This window comes from Peromyscus maniculatus, chromosome 8, assembly GCF_049852395.1.
Source record: "Peromyscus maniculatus bairdii isolate BWxNUB_F1_BW_parent chromosome 8, HU_Pman_BW_mat_3.1, whole genome shotgun sequence".
Taxonomy (NCBI): domain Eukaryota; kingdom Metazoa; phylum Chordata; class Mammalia; order Rodentia; family Cricetidae; genus Peromyscus; species Peromyscus maniculatus.
Window position 1 is genome coordinate 58,999,202 of NC_134859.1, and position 22,009 is coordinate 59,021,210.

The following is a 22,009-nucleotide window of genomic DNA, read 5'->3' on the forward strand; positions in this document are numbered from 1 at the left end:
AGGTTATACAGGTGGCTTGTGTGTGTGTGGGGGGGGTATACAGGTGGCTTCCCCTTGGTGTATGTGTTGGGGGGAGGGTTATACAGGTGGCTTGTGTGTGTGGGGGTATACAGGTGGCTTAGGCTGCCTCCCAGGATTTCTCTTTAGTCCCAAATAGAGAAGTATCCTTTAACACCTCTCCTGCCACACTTCAGGCCCCTAACACCCACTTGGTCTTCAACGACTCCACTTTCTACCTCAACCTCCTGCCCTTCTCCCAGGCCTGACCCCTACCCCTACCCAGCAAGCTGAAGCAGAAACTCTGGCTCAGGTGACTCGACTCCACTTTCCCTTGCCCCCCATCTGTCACTTCCCCATATTAGCTCTATGGAAGATTTTTCTAGAAGGCAAATCTGATCCTATCTCTCATTGCTTAAAAGCCTTCAGGATAAGGACCAGTGTATTCAAGGCCTGGTGTCCAAGCTTAGGTTCCTGATCTATCTTCCAGATATCCATCTTCTGCTCCCATGATACAGCTGTGCTGGAACTGGACCTCTGTCCACGACACAAGGCTGGTGTTTCTTGCATTTAATTCAAACAGCTTGTGACTGCTTGCAACACCCTCTTCATGTGTCCAAACCCTCCCGGGGAACACCTGCCTCTCCTGACTGTCCTGGCCGCTCACGTGAGGCAGCCAGGCAAGAAGATCCTGCTGGCAAATTGCCACTATCTGCCCTGTGGGAGAGTTAGAAAAATCTGGGACTAGCTAGGCCTGGAGCTGTGAGACCATGCTAGCTGCTGGGGAGTAGGGAGAACAGAGCTGCCCTTGGGACAGCCTGCTAGTGACATGTCACCCTAGCCTCCAGCTGTCTAAGTGCAGGCAGAGGACATGATCGGGAGCACAGAAGCGACGGACAGAGAGTCGGACTGTGAAATGACTGTGTGGGACTTGGGGGAAGTGTGGAGGGTGCTCAGGGTCCTGATGAGGACAGCTGAGCAGGCGGGGCACACTGACAGGTGTATCCACCTGTGAGGAGGCAGGAACCACAGTTTTGCTCTACCCGTGGTGGTTTGAAGACAGGGTGGAGTGGACTGGAGTCAGGGGTAGGGCTGCCAGATCAAACAATGAGTGTTTGCCTCCTAGCAAACACCAACTCACAGTTATGGATGGAGAGAGTGGAAGAGGCTTGGGGTTCGTGTCTCTGAGGCTGGCAGAGGAGATATCAGCCCCCCTGGATGTGCATGTTGGGGAGGAAGGAGGGAGGTCTGCTGCTCAAATGCCTACAGCTCCATGTCTCAGGGAGCAAGCAAGGTCTCTAGTGAGGAACCATCCCTGGATGGCTCTGTCTCCAGCAGAGTCCTAACAAGTTTCCTAGCAACTCACAAATGGAGAGACTGTCTGTGTACTGTCCTGGTCAGAGGGAGAGGGATGGAGGAAGATGTCTGGGGATACTGGAGTCAAAACTTAAAATGTCAGAATAGGAGCTCAGGCCTGGTAGCATATGCTCGTAATCCTAGCGCTCTGGAAGCTGAGGCAGGAGGATTGCCAAGAATTCGAAGACAGCCTGGACTATGTAACAAGACCCTGTCTCAAAAAAGAAAAAAAAAAATCCAAAGTAAACGAATAAAATGTCAGTTGGAAGGAGACACCGCCATAAACCCAGCATTCCTTTATCTCTATGCCAGCTGAGACCCAGCTGACGTCACAGAGTCTGAACAGCCCTTCAAAAGCCGCTAAAAGGCGCAACTTGTCCCTGTCCTCACTAGTCAATATTCTGAAAGCATAGAAAGGTGGAAGCAGAGGATGAAAAAAAATCCAATTCTGGGGTGCCCAGGTCAGGCGGGCCAGAAACTTCAGGTTGCATGGGTGCTGTGGGGCCCACGTGCCAATAAGTACCATCCTGGCAGCCTTGGTGATCCAGAGATTGCAGAGTCCAAGAATGGGAGGGCGGTGATGAGATCACACTGTTCTCTTGGCTCCCCCTCTAGGAAGGTGAGTGGTCTCTGCCTTCCCCCACCTCCTCGGGCCTGCAACCGGTTGGTACTCCCTGGCAATGTAGACACAGAGGGGTTTCCTCTGTCTCCGTCCCTCCCTCAGTCAAGGTCACTCCTGCCGGGCACCCTAAGCAGGGAACCCCTCTGCCTAGCCCCTGCTCCCAGGGGATCTCCATTCACCAGCGGGGGAACGCTTAGGTAACAAACAGCCTGGTGCTCTTTACCTTTCTTCTACACTGGACCACTCTTAGGGTCTTAAAGATATGGGTGCATGAGCAATGAACACTCATCGCAGGACCTTTGGGAAAGAATAAAGCGCACGCATCAGCACCCGAGGAAAGCATCAGGTGGCTTCCTCTGCAGGAGACCCACTGTGCTGAGCTAGGAAGGGGACGCCACCCTACAGACAGCTGCAGTTTGCACAGCCCCGCTCCGCCCCTAGGGCACCAAGAGGCGGCGACGTGGTAGCTGCACGCCCCCCCGCCCCCCAACCCTGCAGACCGGGTTCGAGGCTCCCAGATCGCAACCTCAGTACCAGATTCGGTAGGACTGGCGGGGATTCCGTCCCTGCAGCGGGGCGGGACGGGGCGGGGCGGGGCGGTGGCTGCCTGGGAGGCCGGAAGGGGTGTGGGTGCGGGGGCGGGCCCTCGCCGCCCCGCCCAGGGGACGGAGCCCGGGGCGCAGCATCCTGGCTCGGCCCGGGCCGCCTCAGCCACTGCCGTCGGGGAAGGTCCCAGCGCGGTCATGGCCTCGCGAGGTGCCCGCCCCGGCCCGAGCCCTCAGCACCCCGCGCAGTAGCCCCGAGGAGAGGCGGCCTGGACGTCGCGGACGGCTGGGCGGGCAGCATGGAGGAGGCGCACCTGCTCCCGGCTGCCGACGTGCTGCGCCGCTTCTCGGTGACAGCCGAAGGCGGCTTGAGCCCGGAGCAGGTGACCGACGCGCGGGAGCGCTACGGCCCCAACGGTGAGCGCGGGTCCCTGCCCCGCGGTGGGGAGCGGTTGTCCCCCTCCCGGCGCTCGGCAGGAAGCTAGGGCTCTGTAAGCCTTCGCAGATGCTAGTGGGGCACCTGGCGGGGCCTCACGGCTTCCTTCGTGGGGAGCGGAGGATCTAGTCCCCGACTCCCTGTCACTGTGCACCCCTGCAAGTCTTAGCCAATCCTATCCGAGGGCCTCGCTGAATGCCCGTGTGCCCGCGATGCTGTGCGATCCGCTGGCACCCAGCAGGTGCAGACTCTAAGACATGCTAGCCGGGGTCTCCGAGGCCCAGCCTTTCAGCTGGCTCCGATGTTTCCCCGGAAGGTTTAATAAGGCGCCTGAGAAGGTGCATCTTGTCAGCTGTCATGTTTGGTGCTTACTCCCAGCCCCAGGTCTTCCTCTTTCTGCAACCCCAAGCGGATGTGGCTGGCGGGGCGTTGATGTGGGTTTGAACTGCTGGGGCAAAGACCCACCTTCCTGGAGGGGCAGGTCGGAGGTCTGGAGGAGCTCCCCGAGGAGTCTGTTCCCCAGCTGGTGGTCTGGAGTGGTACCTGCCCATTTCTGGGCATGGAGGAGCACATGCACCCTCGCAGTTTACTGGGAGAGATATGGCTTCCTCACCTCCCTCAAAGGAGCATGGGGTTCTCCTTCTCAAAAGTGCCAATAGACTGCATTCAGATGTGGCCCACACATTGCTAGGAGCCTGGGAGTGGACATATAAAGGTTCCCTGCAGTGTCCTTGTGAGCAGGACCTGTCACTCCTGGCTCAGGGACATAGCACCTGTAGGAGGGAGGGAGGGAGGGAGGGAGAGATCCCACCCACCCCAAACTTGTATCTTTTTAGAGGGCCTCACCCTTTCAGAGTTGAGGGAACCATGCTCTGGCCTAGGTGTCCCTGTGCTCAGGCTGGGAAACTAGGAAGAGCTGTCAGAAAGGGTGCTTTGGGGTTTGTATTGGTTTATGAAAACCACCTCTTATGTAAATATTATCTTTCTGGAGCAGAAATCCTTTTTCAAAAAAAATTACTTGCTATATTTAGTTGAGCTGTGGGAGGAACTAGGAGATAAATATTATTTAATATCTCCCATTAATGACTTGGCAGTGAGGGTGTCCTTTGCTGAAGGAAGACGGGGAAGCAGGGTCTTCCCCCGACCCTGAGGGAGTGGAAGGCAGGTCTGGGGTCTGCGGTCTATGTGATGGGACCGTGGTCCCCAGCTTAGGAATCTTGGTTCTCATATGAAGTTGGAGACTCAGCCTTCAGTTCTGTCCCAGGTCACACAGACTCTGTCCCTTGAGGGCTCTGGCCTAGTTCACTGTCTTTTCTGGCTCATGACTTCACTGGTCCAGCAGAGGAGGAGATAACTGGGAGAGAGGGCGCCCGAGCCCCCTTACACCAAGTCGTTTCGCCTGGTGATGGAGTCTTGGGGTGTCGGAGTGTGATGATGGGAGAGGATTTTGGCTTGCCCTGGTACGTGAGGGCATGGTAGGAAAGGTTGGCAGGGGTGTCCCGGGTGCCTGTTTGGATGGTGTTAATAGAAGCTCCTACTTCACTGAGCCCTTCCTTCATGCCAGGCCCTGCTCTTGGCACTTTCCATCAATTAACTCATTCCTCCTTCTGAACCATGCCGAAGTGAGGACTTTGTCGCCCGTCTCATGGAGGTGACTGAGACACCAGAAGCTCAAGTGACCCGCAAGGCCACAGTCAGTGGTGGTGTTGGTGGTGGGGCCTGTCGTTAGGCCTCGGTTTTTCCTGACTGCATCAGACAGACACAAGGGTCTGCCCCCAGGGCCAGTGCCTGTGCTAGGTGTTGGGGTTGTCTGGGCAGCAGACAATCCTGCTTCATTCCTCAGTCCTCCGGGTCCCTCCCATCACTGGCTCCTTCCTCAGGAAGCTGTCCAGGGCTCTGGAAGTTGTCAGGTGAGCAGAGGGGAACCAGCTGCCTCTCCTTGCCTCCTGCTCTCTGCCTGTGTTGGGGGTTGGGGGGGGGGAAGCTTGGGTGTCCTCCAGTCTCTGCTCCGCCTCTGGAGTGGAGCAGATAGGCGTGAGCACCCTAGCTCTGCTCTGTCCTAAGCAGGCCACTTGGACGGACGCTCTGCCTCGGCGTCTGTGTTAGGAGCGTACAGTAGGACCCATGTCAGGTTGTTTGTGCACGGTTAGTGAGGTCACTTACATAGAGTCGCCCTGCCCTGTAACCAGGAGGTGGGGCTGGGCTCCGGGCCAGGAGCTGGGTGGTAGGATGGGCAGGGTTTGCAGGCAAAGGGGACACCCCAGGGACTAGTGTTCCCCCTACCCTAGTCAGCCATGCACCTGCAGAGTCGTTAGTGCTGGAAACCACAAGGAAGTCATTTGCTTAACTCTCTTCAAAGCTTGCAAATTCTGCCTGGGCCGGAGAAATGGTGGGGGCACCCTCCTAACTCCCCCTCCCTTCCCTGATAGCAAACCTCAGAGCTGGATAGAAGCCTCACACAGCTACTCACAGACCAGCCAAGAGGTCCAGCACACATGAAAACACCACCAGCCAGCCTCCATAGCCCTGCTAGCTTGGAGCTTACAGTCTTTCTGCTGCAGACTCCTGAGTGCTGGGATTATAGGCCTGTGCCGCCATGCTCAGCCTGAGTGACGCTTTGTTTTTGTTTTAATGATGCTCAGGATTGACCCAGGGCCTTACACAGGCCAGGCTAGCCTTCTAACCACCGAGCTACGTCCCTAATTCTGAATTTATTTTTTAATAAAAAGTTATACGAAGTGTAATCTTCAAAGGGTACAAAAAGTATACGGTAACCTCTCCCCAATGCCATTCCCAGCCACCAGTCTCCTTCCTGGATACACAACTGGTGTGTGTGGGTAGGGGGGGGTGGGAATCTAGGGTCCAGGTTGTTTTACACAGAGCCTGGATGTGTTGAACAGGGAGGGAAGTAGCCTGGATGTGGTGGTCCTCTTGGCTAGAGCTCTTGGATACATCTCCTGAGCAGCCCCTGGGCTTCCTTACGTCCTCACAGGGTTTCATCATGGCAGGCTGCAGTTTCTTTACGCCACTTCCCAGCTGGGTGGCTCCTTTGCTGTTCCTCCCAGCATTACTAGAGGCCCCCCATCCTCACATCATGTCACCTAGTGGAACTGGTGAGCAAAACAGGAATGTTTTCACGTGGAGGGGCTGTGGCCGAGCCATTGTCCACGGGGCTGATGCAGGCGACCTGCCCACTTCCGCCGCCCAGCCAGTGGTGCCCAAGCCCACATTTGACCTTTCCTTGCATTTTTTTTCTGTTTTAAGTCAGGTTCGGCATCTTTGGTTGCTCAGAAGCCATCTGATGTCTCTGTGTCCCTAAACAGCATAAGTCAAGGCCAGAGGCTAGACTGTGTGCTAGGTTCATCCTGACGAAAACACCCACCCCTGAGGACCCTGGAGAGCCAAGGATGTAGGGTCGGCCAAAATCCCAGGAGGGCTCGACAGTGCCTTCCTTGACTGTGACCTTGTTTCCTGCCTTCAGCCCAGGCCCCAGTTGGCACTAAACGGGAGAAACCCATATGCGTGACCCCCCAGAAACCATGAGGACAGGGCAGGTGTGGCCTCATGCTCTGGCTGACCTCTGGCATACTTACCCATTTGGGGTCCCAGTTTCTTCAGCATAGTACAGATAGGAACCCCAACCCCATCTCCTAAGTGCCTTTCAGGATCCGAACTGCCTCTGCTGAGTGCCATGTTACCGGTAGCCATTTTGGGCTTGACTCTAATCGTCATATCTCCTGGCCCTCCCTTGGGTCCACCAAACAGCAGTGTCAGTCTTGACCCAGCTGAATCGCAGTGAGCAAGGTGGGGTCTGCCCTGTGATGTGGCAAGACACACAGGTGCTGACAAACCTTTCACTACCAGCTCTGGGTAGGCTGGTGTGCCCCTCTGGCCCCCTGGGTGGTCCCCCTCAGAGCCAGGTCAGGCTATCCACTCTAGGTGGACCTTGGAGACAGGGCAGAGCCAGGTGGGCTGGGCGGGCCCTGCCTAGCTAGAGCCTCTCCCTGCCTCCACAAGTGACAATTTAATTGCTCTGTAAATTTGCCTTGGAGGAAGACCTTGGTGAGTGCCCGCCTCTCCCAGCTGGAACTGACATTTAGAAGCCGAAATTCCAGTTTTCAATGTTGAGAGAAGGAAGGAGTCGGAGGAGGAAATTGGAGGAGCAGGTGGTGCATGGAGCCCAGGGTTGGGGTGTAGACAGGTCGGGGGGTGGGGTGGGGGGCGCAGCCCAGTGGTGTGCTTGGCTCTGTACCCTCTGCTCCATGGCTCCAGGGTATGGGCAGGAGGCCTGAGCAATTGACTCAACAATGACCCTGGGGTTGGGGGTGGAGGACACAGCATGTGGCTCCAGGGACCTCTCAGCCTGCCTTGGGGCTCCCGTCGGGTGGTGGAAGGCTCAGTACTAATTCCCCATCAAAGAGTAGGGAAGGACAAGGTTGGGATGAAAGGGCCCCTGGCTTCTTGGAGTCTTGATGAGGTGAGGAGAGGAGGGTATAGGAGGAAAACGAAGGTGCTGGCCCTCGTGAGGCCTCTTGCTTGATTGTAGAGAAACATAAGCTGGGGGGTGCCTCTGGAAGGGCAGGCTGGGCAGATCAGGGAAAGCCTCAGAGGCTGTTCCTGGGCTTTGATGAGCACAGTGGGCCAGAGGCAGGGCTCCATGCTGCGTGTGTGCAGGCGCTGTTCTGGGTGCTGGAGATGCTGTGGGGCTGATGGTCCGTCGCTGTCACCATGCCGGTGCCTGGTGACTGTGCCGTCCCCCTTAGGAGCTTCCTGCCAATCACTCGGCCTTCAGTCAGCTTCAAGAGGCAATCCTTGTCACCACAGCTTTTGTGCAGACAGAGAAGCAGACACGGGCCCCCGGGCCGGCCGGTGGCCTTGGCATAACAATTAGAGTGGGGTGTGAATCATGCCCCGGGACCAGATGCCATGTGTGCGACTCAGGGGGTCCCATGCCTGGGCCAGTCCAGTGGGGATCGGATCCTACCAGGTTGCTGCCTCTGCCCTGTGTAGCTGTCAACACTGTGGTAGAGACCAGGCATCCCTCCATTTAGCAAACAGGATGTCTGTACCAAGGCAGGCCTGGCACCACATCAGTCCTTAGGATCAGCTAGGGACAGGTAGGAGAGCCAACATCATCTTTCCCCTCACTGGGGATTCTTCCAGACCTGGGCTTCCTCTGTGACCCTGTGACTCGCTCGTGTGAAAGAGACAATCAGGTCCTTCAGGGTTTTAGTGGAATCAGCATTTGAAGCAGACCAGACTTGAATGGGCAGGATGTAGAGGCCCCCAAAACCCCCCTTGTGAGGACAGCAGACCCTCTTGGACCAGGTAATTTGGACAGGTGGATCTGGGCTCACTACGAAAGGATGGGCATCCAGGTAAATATGCAGGATCCCAAGGTCTTTCAGGTGGCTTTGACTGGGCAGTAAAGGGACCAGGGGAAGGAAGGTAGGACTACCTGGGGGTTAGCACAGGAGGCCCAGAGCAGAGGTCGAGGGTCAGATGGCCTGGGTGCAGAAATGTTTCCTGATGCTTCCCAGCTGTGTGGTCATAAAGATGTGACTCAGCCTATCTGTGCTCAAGTGCTATAAAGTGGAAATAATAATGGTATCTCCTCAAGCTGAGGAGAATTCTAGAGAATAGCATGCATGCAGAAAGGGTGGCAGAGCAGCTAGTGGACCCATGCATTACCACCACTATAGTGGAGGGTCAGTATCCCAGCCCATGCCGTCCATGGTGACAGACGGCTAACTGCCTCATGTGACTGCTTAAGTTTAAATGAATGAAGTCAATAAAATTAGAAATGTCACCTTCAGGCACATTAGCCACTTGGCCAGGTTTCAGTGTCCACATGTAGCTAGTGACAGCTATGCCAGATGGGACAGACACTCCCTCCATCATCACAGAGCAGTCCGTGGGACAGTGACCTTCCAGGGAGCCCTGCACCAAAAACCTCATCTGCCGACTGGGAACTAACACACATCCTTTTTTTGGAAACTCTCATGGGCTGAGAAACGCACAGTTAACAATGTGGCCTCAAGCTGGGAGAAGTATTTGGGGAAATGGGATGACTTTTAAAGAGTGGGTCACTGTGGGTCAGGGAGCCAGAGGGGAGATCCAGGTAGACAGGTAGAAGAGGTGAACTAGAAAGACACCCCTCAGGCAGGCAGCATGCAGCCTTAAGACTAGAGCTGGTATGTGTGCCTGTGACATGTGTCCTAACCCCAGGCCTCATCCTGCCCGATCTATATCACAGAGGGCATGGAGCCTGGGGTGGGGGTGGAGAGGCTTGCCTCAGAGCAAAAGACCAGAGAATTAGCATGAGGGAGTCGGGTGAGACTGACAGCCCTTCTCTTGGCCATGAGTCTCGGCAAGGTGAGAGACTCCTGGGTAGAGCCCAGCAGAAGCTGCTGATATGTGCTGTGAGGTGGGCACCACTTTGTTTGATACAGGGGCATAGCTAAGATGACCTCTAAGGGACTCTGCTCCATTGGAGAACTGGCCCAGAAACTGGGCCTGGACCTCCCCACTACCTTTCCTGTTCTCTTCAGTTAAACAGATCAGAAAGGAAAGGCTGTTTGATTTTAATCTCAACACAGGACACTGGAGATTACATTTTCCGTGGAAAATGTCAGCCATTGCCTAAAATAGGCCTTTAGAGAAAATGCTAGAAAATATATTTTTAGGTTATATGTTTCCCTCTTGGAGCCCCGAGGGCCAGGGGTTGCTGCTGTCCGCGGTTCAGCTGACAGGTGCAACCCCCAAACCTCCGCAGCGCACAGTCTGGGGAAAGAGTTCCCACAGGAAAAAAATGTCTTTGGGCCGAGAACAGGTGGAGAGATGTGAGGAACTGGGCCATGGTCAGGGAGTGGGAACGGGAGGCTCCGATCTGTGCTGGGAGTGGGTCCTGGGTGCGGCTGAGGCCGCTGGCCTTTGAGCTGCCGTTGAGGGCAGGAGGAGGCACAGTTCAGAAAGACAGGCCACATGGGGGGCTCCAGTTAGCTTCAGCAGGGGAAGGGCTCTGGCAAAGAGGGGAGCCTACCGGAACGCCAGCTCTGGGGTTCAGCTCTGCCGCCAGCACGGCTCCACGCAGACACCGATTTGCTGTGGGACTTTGCTCCAGCTGCTTGTCCATCCGATCCGCAGTCCTTGAAGATGTGAGACAGGCCTGGCATGCCACATGCTTCTGCTGGAGGCTGCTAGGGCAAGTTAAAGATCCCAGGGACCCAGAGCAGCCAGCCAGTAATCTTACAGCGGGTGTGAAATTAATTCAAGAATTGTAGGTGGGAAAGAAGTTTGGCGGGTGTGATGGAGATATGGTTCAGCAGTTAAAAGCACTGGCTGCTCTTGCAGAGGACACAGGTTCAATTCCTAGCACACAACTGTCTGTAGCTCTAGTTCCAAGGGATCTGGCACTTTCTTCTGGCGTGGATGTGGTACACATACATAAGTGCAGGCAAAACATTCTTACACATAAAAAAGGAAAATAAAATAAAAATGAAAAATGAACTTTTAAAAGAAGTTTGGTGGGTAAACTGAGGCGGTGTTTAGAGACAGTATTCTTCACAGTGTTGTATGGCACTGGACACACAAAAGGGCCATCTTCCTTGACCTTGAGTGTGTCTGGAGTGGAGTTCCAAGAGGGACCCCAAGAAGGACCTGAACATGGATGGTTGGTTGATGTCTAGAAACACTAGGGACGCCCAGGGAGGTTGGTAGGTGGGATTCCCCCCTGCCCTTTTCCTGGGGGTTACAAGGAGCACTGAGAACTTGCTAAGGCAGGGAGGCTCTGGCCAGGGCTGGCAGGCAGCTGTACAAGGAAGATCAGTGCGATGGGGTTGCAAGAACTGTGGACCCTGTGACCTCAGGTTCTTTCTCATTTCTATGAAAGGGGGTGGGGTGGAAGCTCCCCTTCCCCCCTGGTCTCATCCTAAGGCGAGCCAGGCCATACTAGACTCCTTAACAGACTTGGGGGGTGAGGGCAAAGGGTAGCCATTGAACTTGAACATCGATTCTGTGACCTCAGAGCTGGGAGGACACATGAGACGCCATGGTGGGCCCCAATGCGCTCCATGGGAGGGGCTTCCAGACTCCAGAAGGGCCTACTGGTAACCAGTTTTCTCTTGTCTTTCATCTTGTTCCCGTGGCTGCCTGGACCCTGCAGAGCTCCCTACTGAGGAAGGTGAGGCCGAGTGGGTTGGGGAGGCTGCAGGCTATAATACCCTCCCCCAAGCTAGACACCTTCAGGCTGCAAACCCTCCCCCCCCCCCCCCCCCCGTCCCAGATAGATGTCTTATTGAACCCTCAGATGAACCCTTCAGGACTTTGGGCTTTCCCTCTGATCCATAGGGAGAGGGTCCCTAAAAGTCCCTAGTTCTGAGTGGAGAGGGTGATGGGGGCAGGGTGGGGAGGGGGTGATGACCAGGGGTCTGGACCTCACACACTCTCCTGTTCCAGGGAAGTCCCTGTGGGAACTGGTGCTGGAGCAGTTTGATGACCTCTTGGTACGCATCCTGCTGCTGGCAGCCCTGGTCTCCTTTGTAAGTAAAGCCCTCCCTGCCACCCTGTGAGCCAGGTCCTGGCAGTGCTCAGAGCCCCTGGCTGCTCTCCCATCAGTCAGGGACATTCCTCAGTCTTCAGCTGTCCCACACTGAACTCAGGGGTCCCACACTGAACTCCTCTAACCCATGTATGCCCTGGTTCAGGGGGCTTTCAAAACCTCAAACCTGCCTGGCCTGTCCCTGCCCTAGCCAGGGTCTGTCAACCTCAGCACCCTTGACATTTGAACCAGATGGTTCTGGACAGGGGTGAGGGTGGTCTGATATGTTGAATATCCCTGGCCTCCCTGTCAGGTGCCAGCAGCATCTCCCAGTGACAATCGCATATGTCTTCAGACATTGCTAGATGTCTGTTAGGGGCCAAACTCCCTTCAGTTGAAGGCCCTTGGTCCCTTCCTGGGTTCCTCAAACAGACTTGAGCCTTTATCGTGGCTTCTCTTTCTTTGTGCCTTCCTCGTTCTTGCTGTCTGGGCCCTTCTGGACCACAGGTCCTGGGCCCAGAGGGAATGGGGAGGAAGACAATGACTGTCTTCCATGTCTGAGCAGCAAACACAAGGCTAACTCAAGGCAGGCAGGTTTGATTCCTGCTCCTGGGGAGGAGACTTCATCTTGGTGACTCAGAATGTAGAACCCCATGGTACTGGCTGGGACTAGCTTTTCCTGTCCGGTGGTGGTTGGCTCTCCTGGTCACTGTCCTTGTGAAAACTGGAACTCTTACAAAAGAAAAGAAAAACAAACAATAAAAAAAAAAAAAAACCAACCCATCCATGCAGATGTCTAAAATGGCAAAGCCAAAGGAATGCCTTTACCCTTCAAAGAACAGGTGAAAACAGTGAAGACTTCGGAGGGAGGTGACAAGTCCCTGGTTGGGCCAAGAGGTGCATGAGGGACTTGACCTGAGTCCCATTTAGGCTTCAACTCTGCGGTGGAATGATGTTCCTCTCACTGGAGGACCCTCACCATGAACACTCACCAGAATCATGAAAGCTCGTTAGCAGTTTCTGCTCGGGATGTCTGGGCTGGCCCAAGAACTTTAGTTCTAACAAGTTCCTAGGAACATCTGAGGCTGCCAATTGAGGACCACAGTGAAAAGCAAGGAAGGCAGAGAGAGGTCTCCAGCTGCCTCTGTTTCCCTGGAGACAGAGGTTTGGGTGGGAGGAGGGCTGTGGCCACACATCTAGAAGGTGGGTATCCTTCCTCCACCAAGGCCTTCTCTCCAAGCCCAGGATTCCCCAAGGGAACAGACAGAATGCAGGGTATAAAAGGCAAGGAGCTCATCTCAGGGGCCCCCAGCACAGCCAGGCTGACCAGCTCTGTCCCTGCAGGTCCTGGCCTGGTTTGAGGAGGGTGAAGAGACCACGACCGCCTTTGTGGAGCCCCTGGTCATCATGCTGATCCTCGTGGCCAATGCGATCGTGGGAGTGTGGCAGGTGGGAGGTGCTGGGGGTGGGCCGGCCCCTGGGGTCTCCCATCTGTTAGGTGTGCTTTCTGCTTTCGGGTCCATCCTAGTCCCAGAGGTTTTGGTCTCAAGGGGGGGGGCCTCCTGGGGCAGCAAAGGGAGACCACCCGCCCACTTACGTTCTGCAGGAGCGCAATGCTGAGAGCGCCATTGAGGCCTTGAAGGAGTATGAGCCTGAGATGGGTAAGGTGATCCGCTCTGACCGCAAGGGTGTGCAGAGGATCCGAGCCCGGGACATCGTCCCTGGGGACATTGTGGAAGTGGCAGGTGGGTATGTCCAGGTCCTTCTCCTTTCACTCTGTGACAGCAGGGAGCCTTGTTTCTCCCTTTGCTTCTATCTTGTGCTACCGAGGACTGATATTAGAACCTTCCAAAGCCCTGTTGGACAGATCCAGAGACTGTGGCCTGAGGGATCATAGCTCAGGACCCTGCCTCTAGTCTTAGCCTTGCCTCTGGGAGCCTTTCTGGCTTTGCTGGGGTTAGGGCCCCAAAGCACTCTCAGCCATGCCATTCTCCCTGTGCAGTGGGAGACAAGGTCCCTGCTGACCTCCGCCTCATTGAGATCAAGTCCACCACACTTCGAGTGGACCAGTCCATCCTGACAGGTGAGGAGGCCCAAGGGCTCCGGGAGAGTGGGGGTGGGTCCAGGTGATGGGCTTGTCTCCGGGTGGGGCGTCTCATATCTCATCTTGTAACCAGGGGAGTCTGTGTCTGTGACCAAGCATACAGACGCCATCCCAGACCCCAGAGCCGTGAACCAGGACAAGAAGAACATGCTGTTTTCTGTAAGTTCTTGGGATGCTCGGGGCTCAGCCTGGACAGTAATAATAGTCCTATAGGTGTGCTGGTGGGATGGCTCAGCTGATAAAGGTACTGAGTTTGGTCCCCAGGGCTCACAGGCTTAAAGGAGAGAACTGATTCCCATAGGTTGTCCTCCAACCTCCACACTCACATGGTGGCATATGCGTGTTCACCGCCACCACCACCACCACTGCCACCACCACCACCCACACAAAAATGTAATAAAAAAAACTTCATTGTCATTTTTTAAAATTTATTTTTATTTAGTTTTTTTGAGACAGGGTCTCACTATGTAGCACTGGCTAGCCTGGAACTCCCTATATAAGCCAGGCTGGCTTCTTAACTCAGAGAGCCACCTGCCTTTGCCTCCTGAGTGCTGGGATTAAGGCATGTACCACAACTCCTGGCATGTAAATTTTTTTTTAACATTTTCAAAGTCCTATAGGAATGGATCTTTTGGTTACCAATAATACATGCAAATTTTTAGGAGTTATAATAGCGTGTGTTTACTGAGGACTGCCTGCTTAGCATTGGTCTAAGCCCTTTAAACGTGATAGTTTATTTAATCCACACAACAAGCCGTTGAATAAGGTTGTCCATATCTTGTTATCTATGTTAGGAAACAGGCTAGGAGAGGTCAAGTCAATTGTCCAAGGTCATAGTGAATAAGCAGCCGAGTTGAGATGTAAGTTCAGACATCCGGGTCTTAAGAATTTCTCTTCCCTGCTAGGATTCTGTGCTTCCAGCTGGAGAGGTACAAGGCTTGCCTTGGGTCCCTCAGTGGAGGATGGGAGGCAGGAGAGGGTACAGAAGGGATAGGGCTAGCTGCAATTCAGCTAGACCACGCCCCAGCACACCCAGGCAGAGGCGGCTGAAGAGCCTCCCTGGAAGGGAACGGGGACGGAGAACGCCACGGGTCCTTGGAGCGGCTGCAGAGAGCACTGCCTGAGTGCATGGGCAGATGAGCTGCTTGGGGTGGGGAGGGAGGCACGACACCCATGGAAGGGATGTGGCTTGCTGTGGGCCTTTGCCTTAGTTTGGGGGCGCAGCTACATCGCTCTGGGTGAAGGAGAGGCAGAGCTGTCAGTAGGCACCCATGTTCTACCAGCTCCCCTCCACACCCATCCGAAGGGGCACCAGGCAGCCTCGAAGGAGACTGGATCTTGTGTGTGTGTGTGTGGGCGCATTTTGCAGACCGGGGCATCGGGGTATGAGGCCACCTGTCCTCTACACTAGGAGTTTTTTTGCCCCAAGGCCTTGGGAATGGGAGTGCCGAGTCTCAGGTTTTATGGATTCAGTAAATACGTACAAACTGCTTGCCTGAGATCGTTGTCAGCCACACTCCTTCCTGTGTGGCCATAGTGGCTGTTTTGTGAGTCCTATTTTGATGGGGTTTATGGGTTGGACTTGAGACATGTGGCTGATATCAGTCCTGAAGCACTATGCCAGGCACAGGACATGTGGTGACCCTCTAAATCCCTGCCTTCATAGAGCAACAACCCAATAAATACCAGACTGTGTAAGTCTGGAAACACTGGCCACACAGAAGAGCCTATTCTGGCTTGGAGTCAGGGATTCCCGGCCCTGGCCAGAGGCTGAGCTGTACTTCCCTGTCCTTCTCTGGCTAGGGCACCAATATTGCATCAGGCAAAGCCCTGGGTGTGGCCGTGGCCACAGGCCTGCACACAGAGCTGGGCAAGATTCGAAGCCAGATGGCAGCTGTGGAACCTGAGAGGACGCCACTGCAGCGCAAGCTGGATGAGTTTGGGAGGCAGCTGTCCCATGCCATCTCTGTGATCTGTGTGGCTGTGTGGGTCATCAACATCGGCCACTTTGCTGACCCAGCCCACGGTGGATCCTGGCTGCGTGGTGCAGTCTACTACTTCAAGATTGCTGTGGCCCTGGCTGTGGCTGCTATTCCCGAGGGCCTCCCAGCAGTCATCACTACATGCCTGGCACTGGGCACAAGGCGCATGGCACGCAAGAATGCCATTGTGCGGAGCCTGCCCTCTGTGGAGACCCTGGGCTGCACCTCAGTCATCTGCTCTGACAAGACAGGGACACTCACCACCAATCAGATGTCTGTCTGCAGGGTGAGTGGCAGCTGGGTTGGGACCCACTGGTGTTAGGTGATGCTGGGCGGCTGGGTTGGCTCTCTGACCTCCTTTTCGGTAAGGAATGAAGAACCTGTGCGCTGTCTCCCAGTTGGTAGTCGGGAGCAGCAGACTGAGGTCTTCTGAGTGTAAAGCAGGCTGCATCAGTGCCTGTCTAGATACATGACTGGGGCACAGTGTCACTCAGTGTCCTGGGCAGGCAGTTTCCAGTCTGTGGACCTTAGTCTCCTCATCTGAAAGCTAGGTGTGAGCCCTGCCAGTAACTACCTTAAGGGATCCAAGAGAGGGTCAAGTGCAGTCCCCATGTCATTGGACCCAAGTTCCGTCCTGCTCTGTCCTGACTGTTCACCTGACGCCTGTCACCAGATATGCTAGCTCCAGTGACCTGGGAAAGGCTAGGGCAGCAATTATTCATTCTAGGGCACTTGATCCCATATCCTGGGTCCACTGTCCGCATGTGCCAGGGATTCTGGCTGGAATTCCAAGGGACAAAGGCCCATTCTGCCTTGGCAGAGAGGTAGCTGGGGAGATAGCGACAGCTGTGGGTTTCATACCTCAGGCACCTGTCCTGCCCCTTTGCCTCTGCTCCCACAGTCTGCCTAGTAGGCCCTAGGAGCTGGCTTAGGGCTCTTGAGACCTTACAGCCCCCTGGAAGTGCTTCAGAGTCTGATGCAGGGGAGAGGCATGGGCAAACTCTGCTGTCCTGCATCCTCTGACTTGGTGAAATCCCTAGCGGGATTGTATCTGTTCAGTGTTCCTTAACTAAAGATTTGAAAAGTGTGCTGTGAGGCAGCGGCGGTGGCTGAGCATGCTGGGTAATGGACTATGCTCATTGGAAGACTGCCCCAGAACAGAAAGGACAAGAAGGAAGAGCTAGTTCGGAGTACCTTCGGGATGCTAGATTGGCCACTGGCTTAGGAATGAGCTGTAAGAGGTCTCTCTCAGTGGGCTGATGGACTAGGAAATGGGCTGCCCTGGTAGGGGCTGGATGACCCAGCAGGCCCTGAGAGCAGAAGCTCATTCTCTAGGGTCACCTGTGGGTTGGAGGGAACTGCCTCAGCGCAAGATATGGGTTTCCTCCTTGAAGACAGAGAATTCAACCCTCGCCATTGGGCTCTGGGCTCACTTTCTCCCTGTGTTACCAGTAGAGAAACTGAGGCTTATATGCTTGAAAGGGGTCACACACAGAGAGGAACAAGGGCCCAGGTATCCTGCTCAACTCAGGGCCCTGTCATGTTGGCAGACATCTCAGGCACTGAAAAATGGGCCACAGAACCTTCAGGAGTCCTGAGCAATGGCCAGTGAGAGCCAGATGCCACTGGACAGAGCAGAGTCTCCGGGTGCCTAGCCTGGACCTAGCCTGGGCTCACTTCTTCACTCTAGTGAAGGGGGAAGGAAGGCCCTTCAGTGACTCTCGGGGAGGGTGCCTCAAGCATCCTCCTGGGGCAGACTCTTTGTAAGCTGATGGCAGGGAGAAAGGAAGCCATGCAGCGGCCTGAACCCGCCCTTGCCCTCGCAGATGTTCGTGGTAGCTGAAGCAGAGGCAGGCTCCTGTCGTTTGCATGAATTCACCATCTCGGGGACCACGTATACCCCGGAGGGCGAAGTGTGAGTGTGGGAGCAAGTGGGTGGGGCTCCGTGGGACCCCAGAGGGGTCGGTGGGAGTGCTTTCCGGGGGGAGGGGTGGATGCAGGACACCTCTCAGGGGCAGGGCCAGGCTGTGTGCTGACCGCTTGCTCTCTGCAGGCGACAAGGGGAGCAGCCTGTGCGTTGTGGGCAGTTTGATGGACTTGTGGAGCTAGCGACCATCTGTGCCCTTTGCAATGACTCAGCACTGGACTACAATGAGGTGGGCCCCCCTCCTTTCCATGACCTCCCTAGGTTCCATTTCTGAGGACAGACCCTTTTCCTGGGTCCAGAGTCTCGTTGTTTGAGGTTGGCGTTCCTTGCTGTCTCAGAGGGCCACACTCCAGGAGCATGGTACACCCTGTACCATGTACACCCTCCCTTCCAACCCTCCTCCTCATTCTGCTCAGATTGTTTGTGCAACCTTGCCCCCTGAGAGACTGCCATGTAAGAAGCTAGAAGAAGGCCAGGGATGCTTTGGGAAGACACTGGGTGGGGGACAGGACCAGTGTGGACATTTAAAGCAGAAGGCATGGCGTGGGAAAGGCTCACCCTGCAAAAGCTAGATTTGACACACATTGAATGCCGCTATTCGTGTGACTGAAGCAGGGGAATGGAACATACTGGAGGATACCCCCAGTCTTCCGGGAACCCTTAGCCAGACCAAGTCAGCTCTCCTGCCAAGCCAAGGGCAAGCAGAGAGCCACCAGAGGGTTTTGAACAGGGGACCGGTGTGACTACATTGCCTCCCCCACAGATGCTCTGTATGTAGGGTAGCATAGACAGATAACACAGGAGCCAGGGAGCCCTATGTGGTGAAGGAGCAGGGTTGAGGCTCAGCAAGAAGAATCCGGAAGCCTTGTGTGCTGAAGTACTCATATAATCCCAGCACTTAGGAGGCTGAGGCAGGAGGGTCAGCTGTGAATCTGAGGCCAGCCTGGGCTCATAGCAGGATCCTGTCTCAAAAGTAGTCAATAAAGACAGCAGAAGGCCCTCACTCCCTATACACTGTGACCAACATGCCCCCCCCCCTGCCCCAGGCCAAGGGCGTGTACGAGAAGGTAGGAGAGGCCACGGAGACAGCCCTGACTTGCCTGGTAGAGAAGATGAATGTGTTTGACACGGACCTGGCCGCATTGTCCCGGGTGGAGCGCGCTGGCGCCTGCAACTCGGTGAGTAGAACGGGGCTTCGCCGTGGCCGCACAGCCAGGAGTTCTGGAGTATCTGCAGATGGGGAAGACAAAAGCATAGGCTTGGGGGGGGGGGGCTTCAAGGAAGAGTGGAGGACCTCAAGCTTGCAAGATGAATCTGTGGAGCAGAGAGAGTAAAAGGTTGAATGTGGGCACAGGCTTCCAGGTGGGAAATGAATACGTCTTGGGAGAAGAAGGTGGGAACCTCGAATGCCAGAGTCAGAGGGTTATGGATTAGCAGGCCTCAAGGAACAAGAATCTTCTCCCGAGTGGCTAGTGAGGGTCAGGCAAGAGTTGCGAGCTCTGTCCTTCATGCCCTGACCTACCTGGACCCTGCAGGTCATCAAGCAACTCATGCGGAAGGAGTTTACCCTCGAGTTCTCCCGGGACCGGAAGTCCATGTCTGTGTACTGCACACCTACTCGTTCTGACCCCAAGGCCCAGGGCAGCAAGATGTTTGTGAAGGTGGGGGCCTGCCTGTGAGGCCTGAGGTTATTTCTGGGATCTGGGGGGGTGGGTGGGTGGGCAGGGAGCAGGGAGCAATCCAGTCTCCAGCCTCCGGAACACCAGGGGGAGGGAGTATAGCTCAGTTAGTAGAGTGTTTGCCTAGAGCACAAGAGGCCATAAGTTTGTTCCCTAGAATGACAAAAAAACAGGTATGGCGGCGTATGCTCGTCGTCTCAGCTCTTGAGGAAGTAGAGGTGGGAGGATCTGCTACGTAAGGGAGTTTGGGTTCATGAGTCTGGGCTATATGAGACCCTATCTCAAAAAAAAAAAAAAAAAAGAAAGGAAGGAAGAAAGAAAGGGAGGAAGGAAGGAAAAGAAAAGAAAGAAAAAAGAAGAAAAACAGATGAACACAAAAAACAAATAAAAGGCCCACAGACTGCAGGAGTAGGGAGGCTCAGGGAGCTAGGAGGGGCCCATTGTCAAAGCCATGGCTCTGGAGCGACACCCAATTGGTCAACACCCAATAGGACACTGAGGGCAGCATCCAGTAGCTAAGGGACCATGGTCCCTAGCTCTGGCCTGAGGGTTACTGCCTTGCCACAGGACTCTGGGGTCATGGATGCTCCTCTGTGGTCTTGGGCACCCCATGGGGATGACAAAGTTGGGCTAAAAGCTCGCAGAAGCCCTGTGCCTCTCATCACTGGTGGTGATGTGGTTGGCGCTCCTATTTTTTGGAAGCTGAAACCTGGGGAGGGGAAGGAGCAGCTCCCGTCCCAGCTCTCCAGGGATCCCATCCCTAGCTTTATCCCACAGTGGAGATCTTAGTGCCTATGAAATGACAGTGCTTCCATCCTGGGAACCCTGGCCTCTTAGAGAAGGTAGCCCCTGGGATTTTAGGCTAAGGGAGAGGAAGAGGCCTGCCACTGATGCGCTAGCCAGAAACCAATCCTAGGCCCAGGTGAGCCCCTGATGAAATGAGTCAGTCACCCCTCCACCGAAAGCCGCCTTGCCAGGGCCACACCTGCCACACCGCATGCCTCTCTTTCTAGTGCCCTCCCTGGTGGGGCTCAGCATGCCTATCTGCTACTGCAGAGCCCTTATAAAATGGGGATTCCAGTGGTACCAGGCAAGCAGGGAGGGACACGGGTCCCCATGGGAGATGCAGATCACAATCAGACCTCCAAATGTTGCAGCAAGCCTTCTCAGTTGGGGACTGGTAGAGGCAGGGGCCACCCAGTGGGTGTCTGTGGCCTCATCTGCCCATCCCTTCAGGTTTTCTCATTGTGAGGCCCACCAGGCTCCCCCTCTGAGCTTACAAAGAAAGGCTCTTCCCTTTTGTCTGAGCTCTTGATTGGCCTTTCTCCATAGAGGCTTGCACTTTCCTCTACCCAGCAGCAAGGAGGGCCAGGGTCCTGGGTGGTAGAGTTGACTCTTCTCCCCTTCCCTCTACAGGGAGCTCCCGAGAGTGTAATTGAGCGCTGTACCTTTGTCCGAGTGGGGAGCCGAACAGTACCCCTGAACACCACCTCCAGAGAACATATTCTGGCCAAGATCCGGGATTGGGGCTCAGGCTCTGACACACTGCGCTGCTTAGCCTTGGCCACCAGGGACACGCCCCCAAGGAAGGAGGACATGCGATTGGATGACTGCAGTCAGTTTGTACAGTACGAGGTGGGTGCTGAGAGCCAGGTTCTTCTCGCAGTGGCTGGGCACGAACCAGGTCAAGGATAGACTCAGGCTGTGCTTGCCTCTGCCCCTACCCCACAGACAGACCTGACCTTCGTGGGCTGTGTGGGCATGTTAGACCCACCGAGACCGGAGGTGGCTGCCTGTATCACACGCTGCTCCCGGGCGGGCATTCGCGTCGTCATGATCACAGGAGACAACAAAGGCACGGCTGTGGCCATCTGCCGTCGACTTGGCATCTTTGGGGAGACAGAGGACGTGTTGGGCAAGGCCTACACAGGCCGTGAATTTGATGACCTCAGCCCAGAGCAGCAGCGCCACGCTTGCCGCACCGCCCGCTGCTTTGCACGTGTGGAGCCCGCACATAAGTCTCGTATCGTGGAGAACCTGCAGTCCTTTAACGAGATCACTGCCATGGTGAGGCTACTGGGGGGTGGGAGGGTAGAGCCTGGGAGCTGCTTAAATTGATTACAGCTGTAACCCTGTTCTTGCCCTCACCTTCCACTTTTACACTGACCTTGATCTCCAACTTGTTTCGTTAATCACGTGCTTTACCATTGAGGTTGACCCCCCCCCTTGACCCTCTTATTTGTTTACATTGAGCTTAATTCTGATCTGCGTTTAAGCCTTGACCCGGTCCAGAACTGATCACAGACATTGACTCTGATTCCCCAACACTGTTCAATGTTATGCTGATTTCAATTTTAACCTGGTCTCCAATCCTGACCTTACAACTCCAAACTTGGCCATGATGTCACCGTTCATGAGGATGATAAGGTTGACTCTGACCTCTACTTTAGTTTGTATTGTTTACCTTCAGCCTGAGTCCTATCTAGATTCTGTGCTCACCTTGACTCTAGTATGTTCCTGGCCCTTGACTTGGGCCACAACAATGACATCATCTCTGAATTGACGTCAGCTTTCTCCCTAATCTCAGTTTGATGTCTACTCCATATCCAACCTGAATTTCACGCCCGTCCTTCACCACCTCTGACTCATCATCTTCTTGGGACTTAGGCTTGGTCTTGTCCAATTTCACCATAGCCCACATCCCTTGTCTTCTCTAATCTCATCTTTAAACCAATGTATAAGATCATGCTTATTTTTCCCTTCCTTCCTTCCTTACACACACACACACACACACACACATGCATGCTTGAATGGTGGGATGG

At 55.0% G+C, this 22,009-nt stretch overlaps 1 protein-coding gene across 2 annotated transcripts in view; it reads left to right on the forward strand.

Moving 5' to 3' along the window:
* Positions 1–2,663: 2,663 nt before the first annotated feature.
* Atp2a3 (ATPase sarcoplasmic/endoplasmic reticulum Ca2+ transporting 3) overlaps positions 2,664–22,009 on the forward strand; it is a 31,504-nt gene continuing 12,158 nt past the window's right edge. The window contains exons 1-14 of one of the 2 annotated variants that reach the window (XM_006992209.4): positions 2,664–2,937; positions 11,121–11,138; positions 11,414–11,496; positions 12,840–12,944; positions 13,102–13,240; positions 13,498–13,578; positions 13,673–13,758; positions 15,403–15,867; positions 17,408–17,496; positions 17,635–17,737; positions 18,555–18,686; positions 19,044–19,169; positions 20,604–20,822; positions 20,919–21,254. In XM_006992209.4, coding sequence (XP_006992271.1) covers positions 2,820–2,937; positions 11,121–11,138; positions 11,414–11,496; positions 12,840–12,944; positions 13,102–13,240; positions 13,498–13,578; positions 13,673–13,758; positions 15,403–15,867; positions 17,408–17,496; positions 17,635–17,737; positions 18,555–18,686; positions 19,044–19,169; positions 20,604–20,822; positions 20,919–21,254 — 2,100 coding nt within the window. In that variant the 5' untranslated portion in view covers positions 2,664–2,819. The remainder of the gene's footprint in view (positions 2,938–11,120; positions 11,139–11,413; positions 11,497–12,839; positions 12,945–13,101; positions 13,241–13,497; positions 13,579–13,672; positions 13,759–15,402; positions 15,868–17,407; positions 17,497–17,634; positions 17,738–18,554; positions 18,687–19,043; positions 19,170–20,603; positions 20,823–20,918; positions 21,255–22,009) is intronic. The other variant, XM_006992210.4, reaches the window with a different exon arrangement.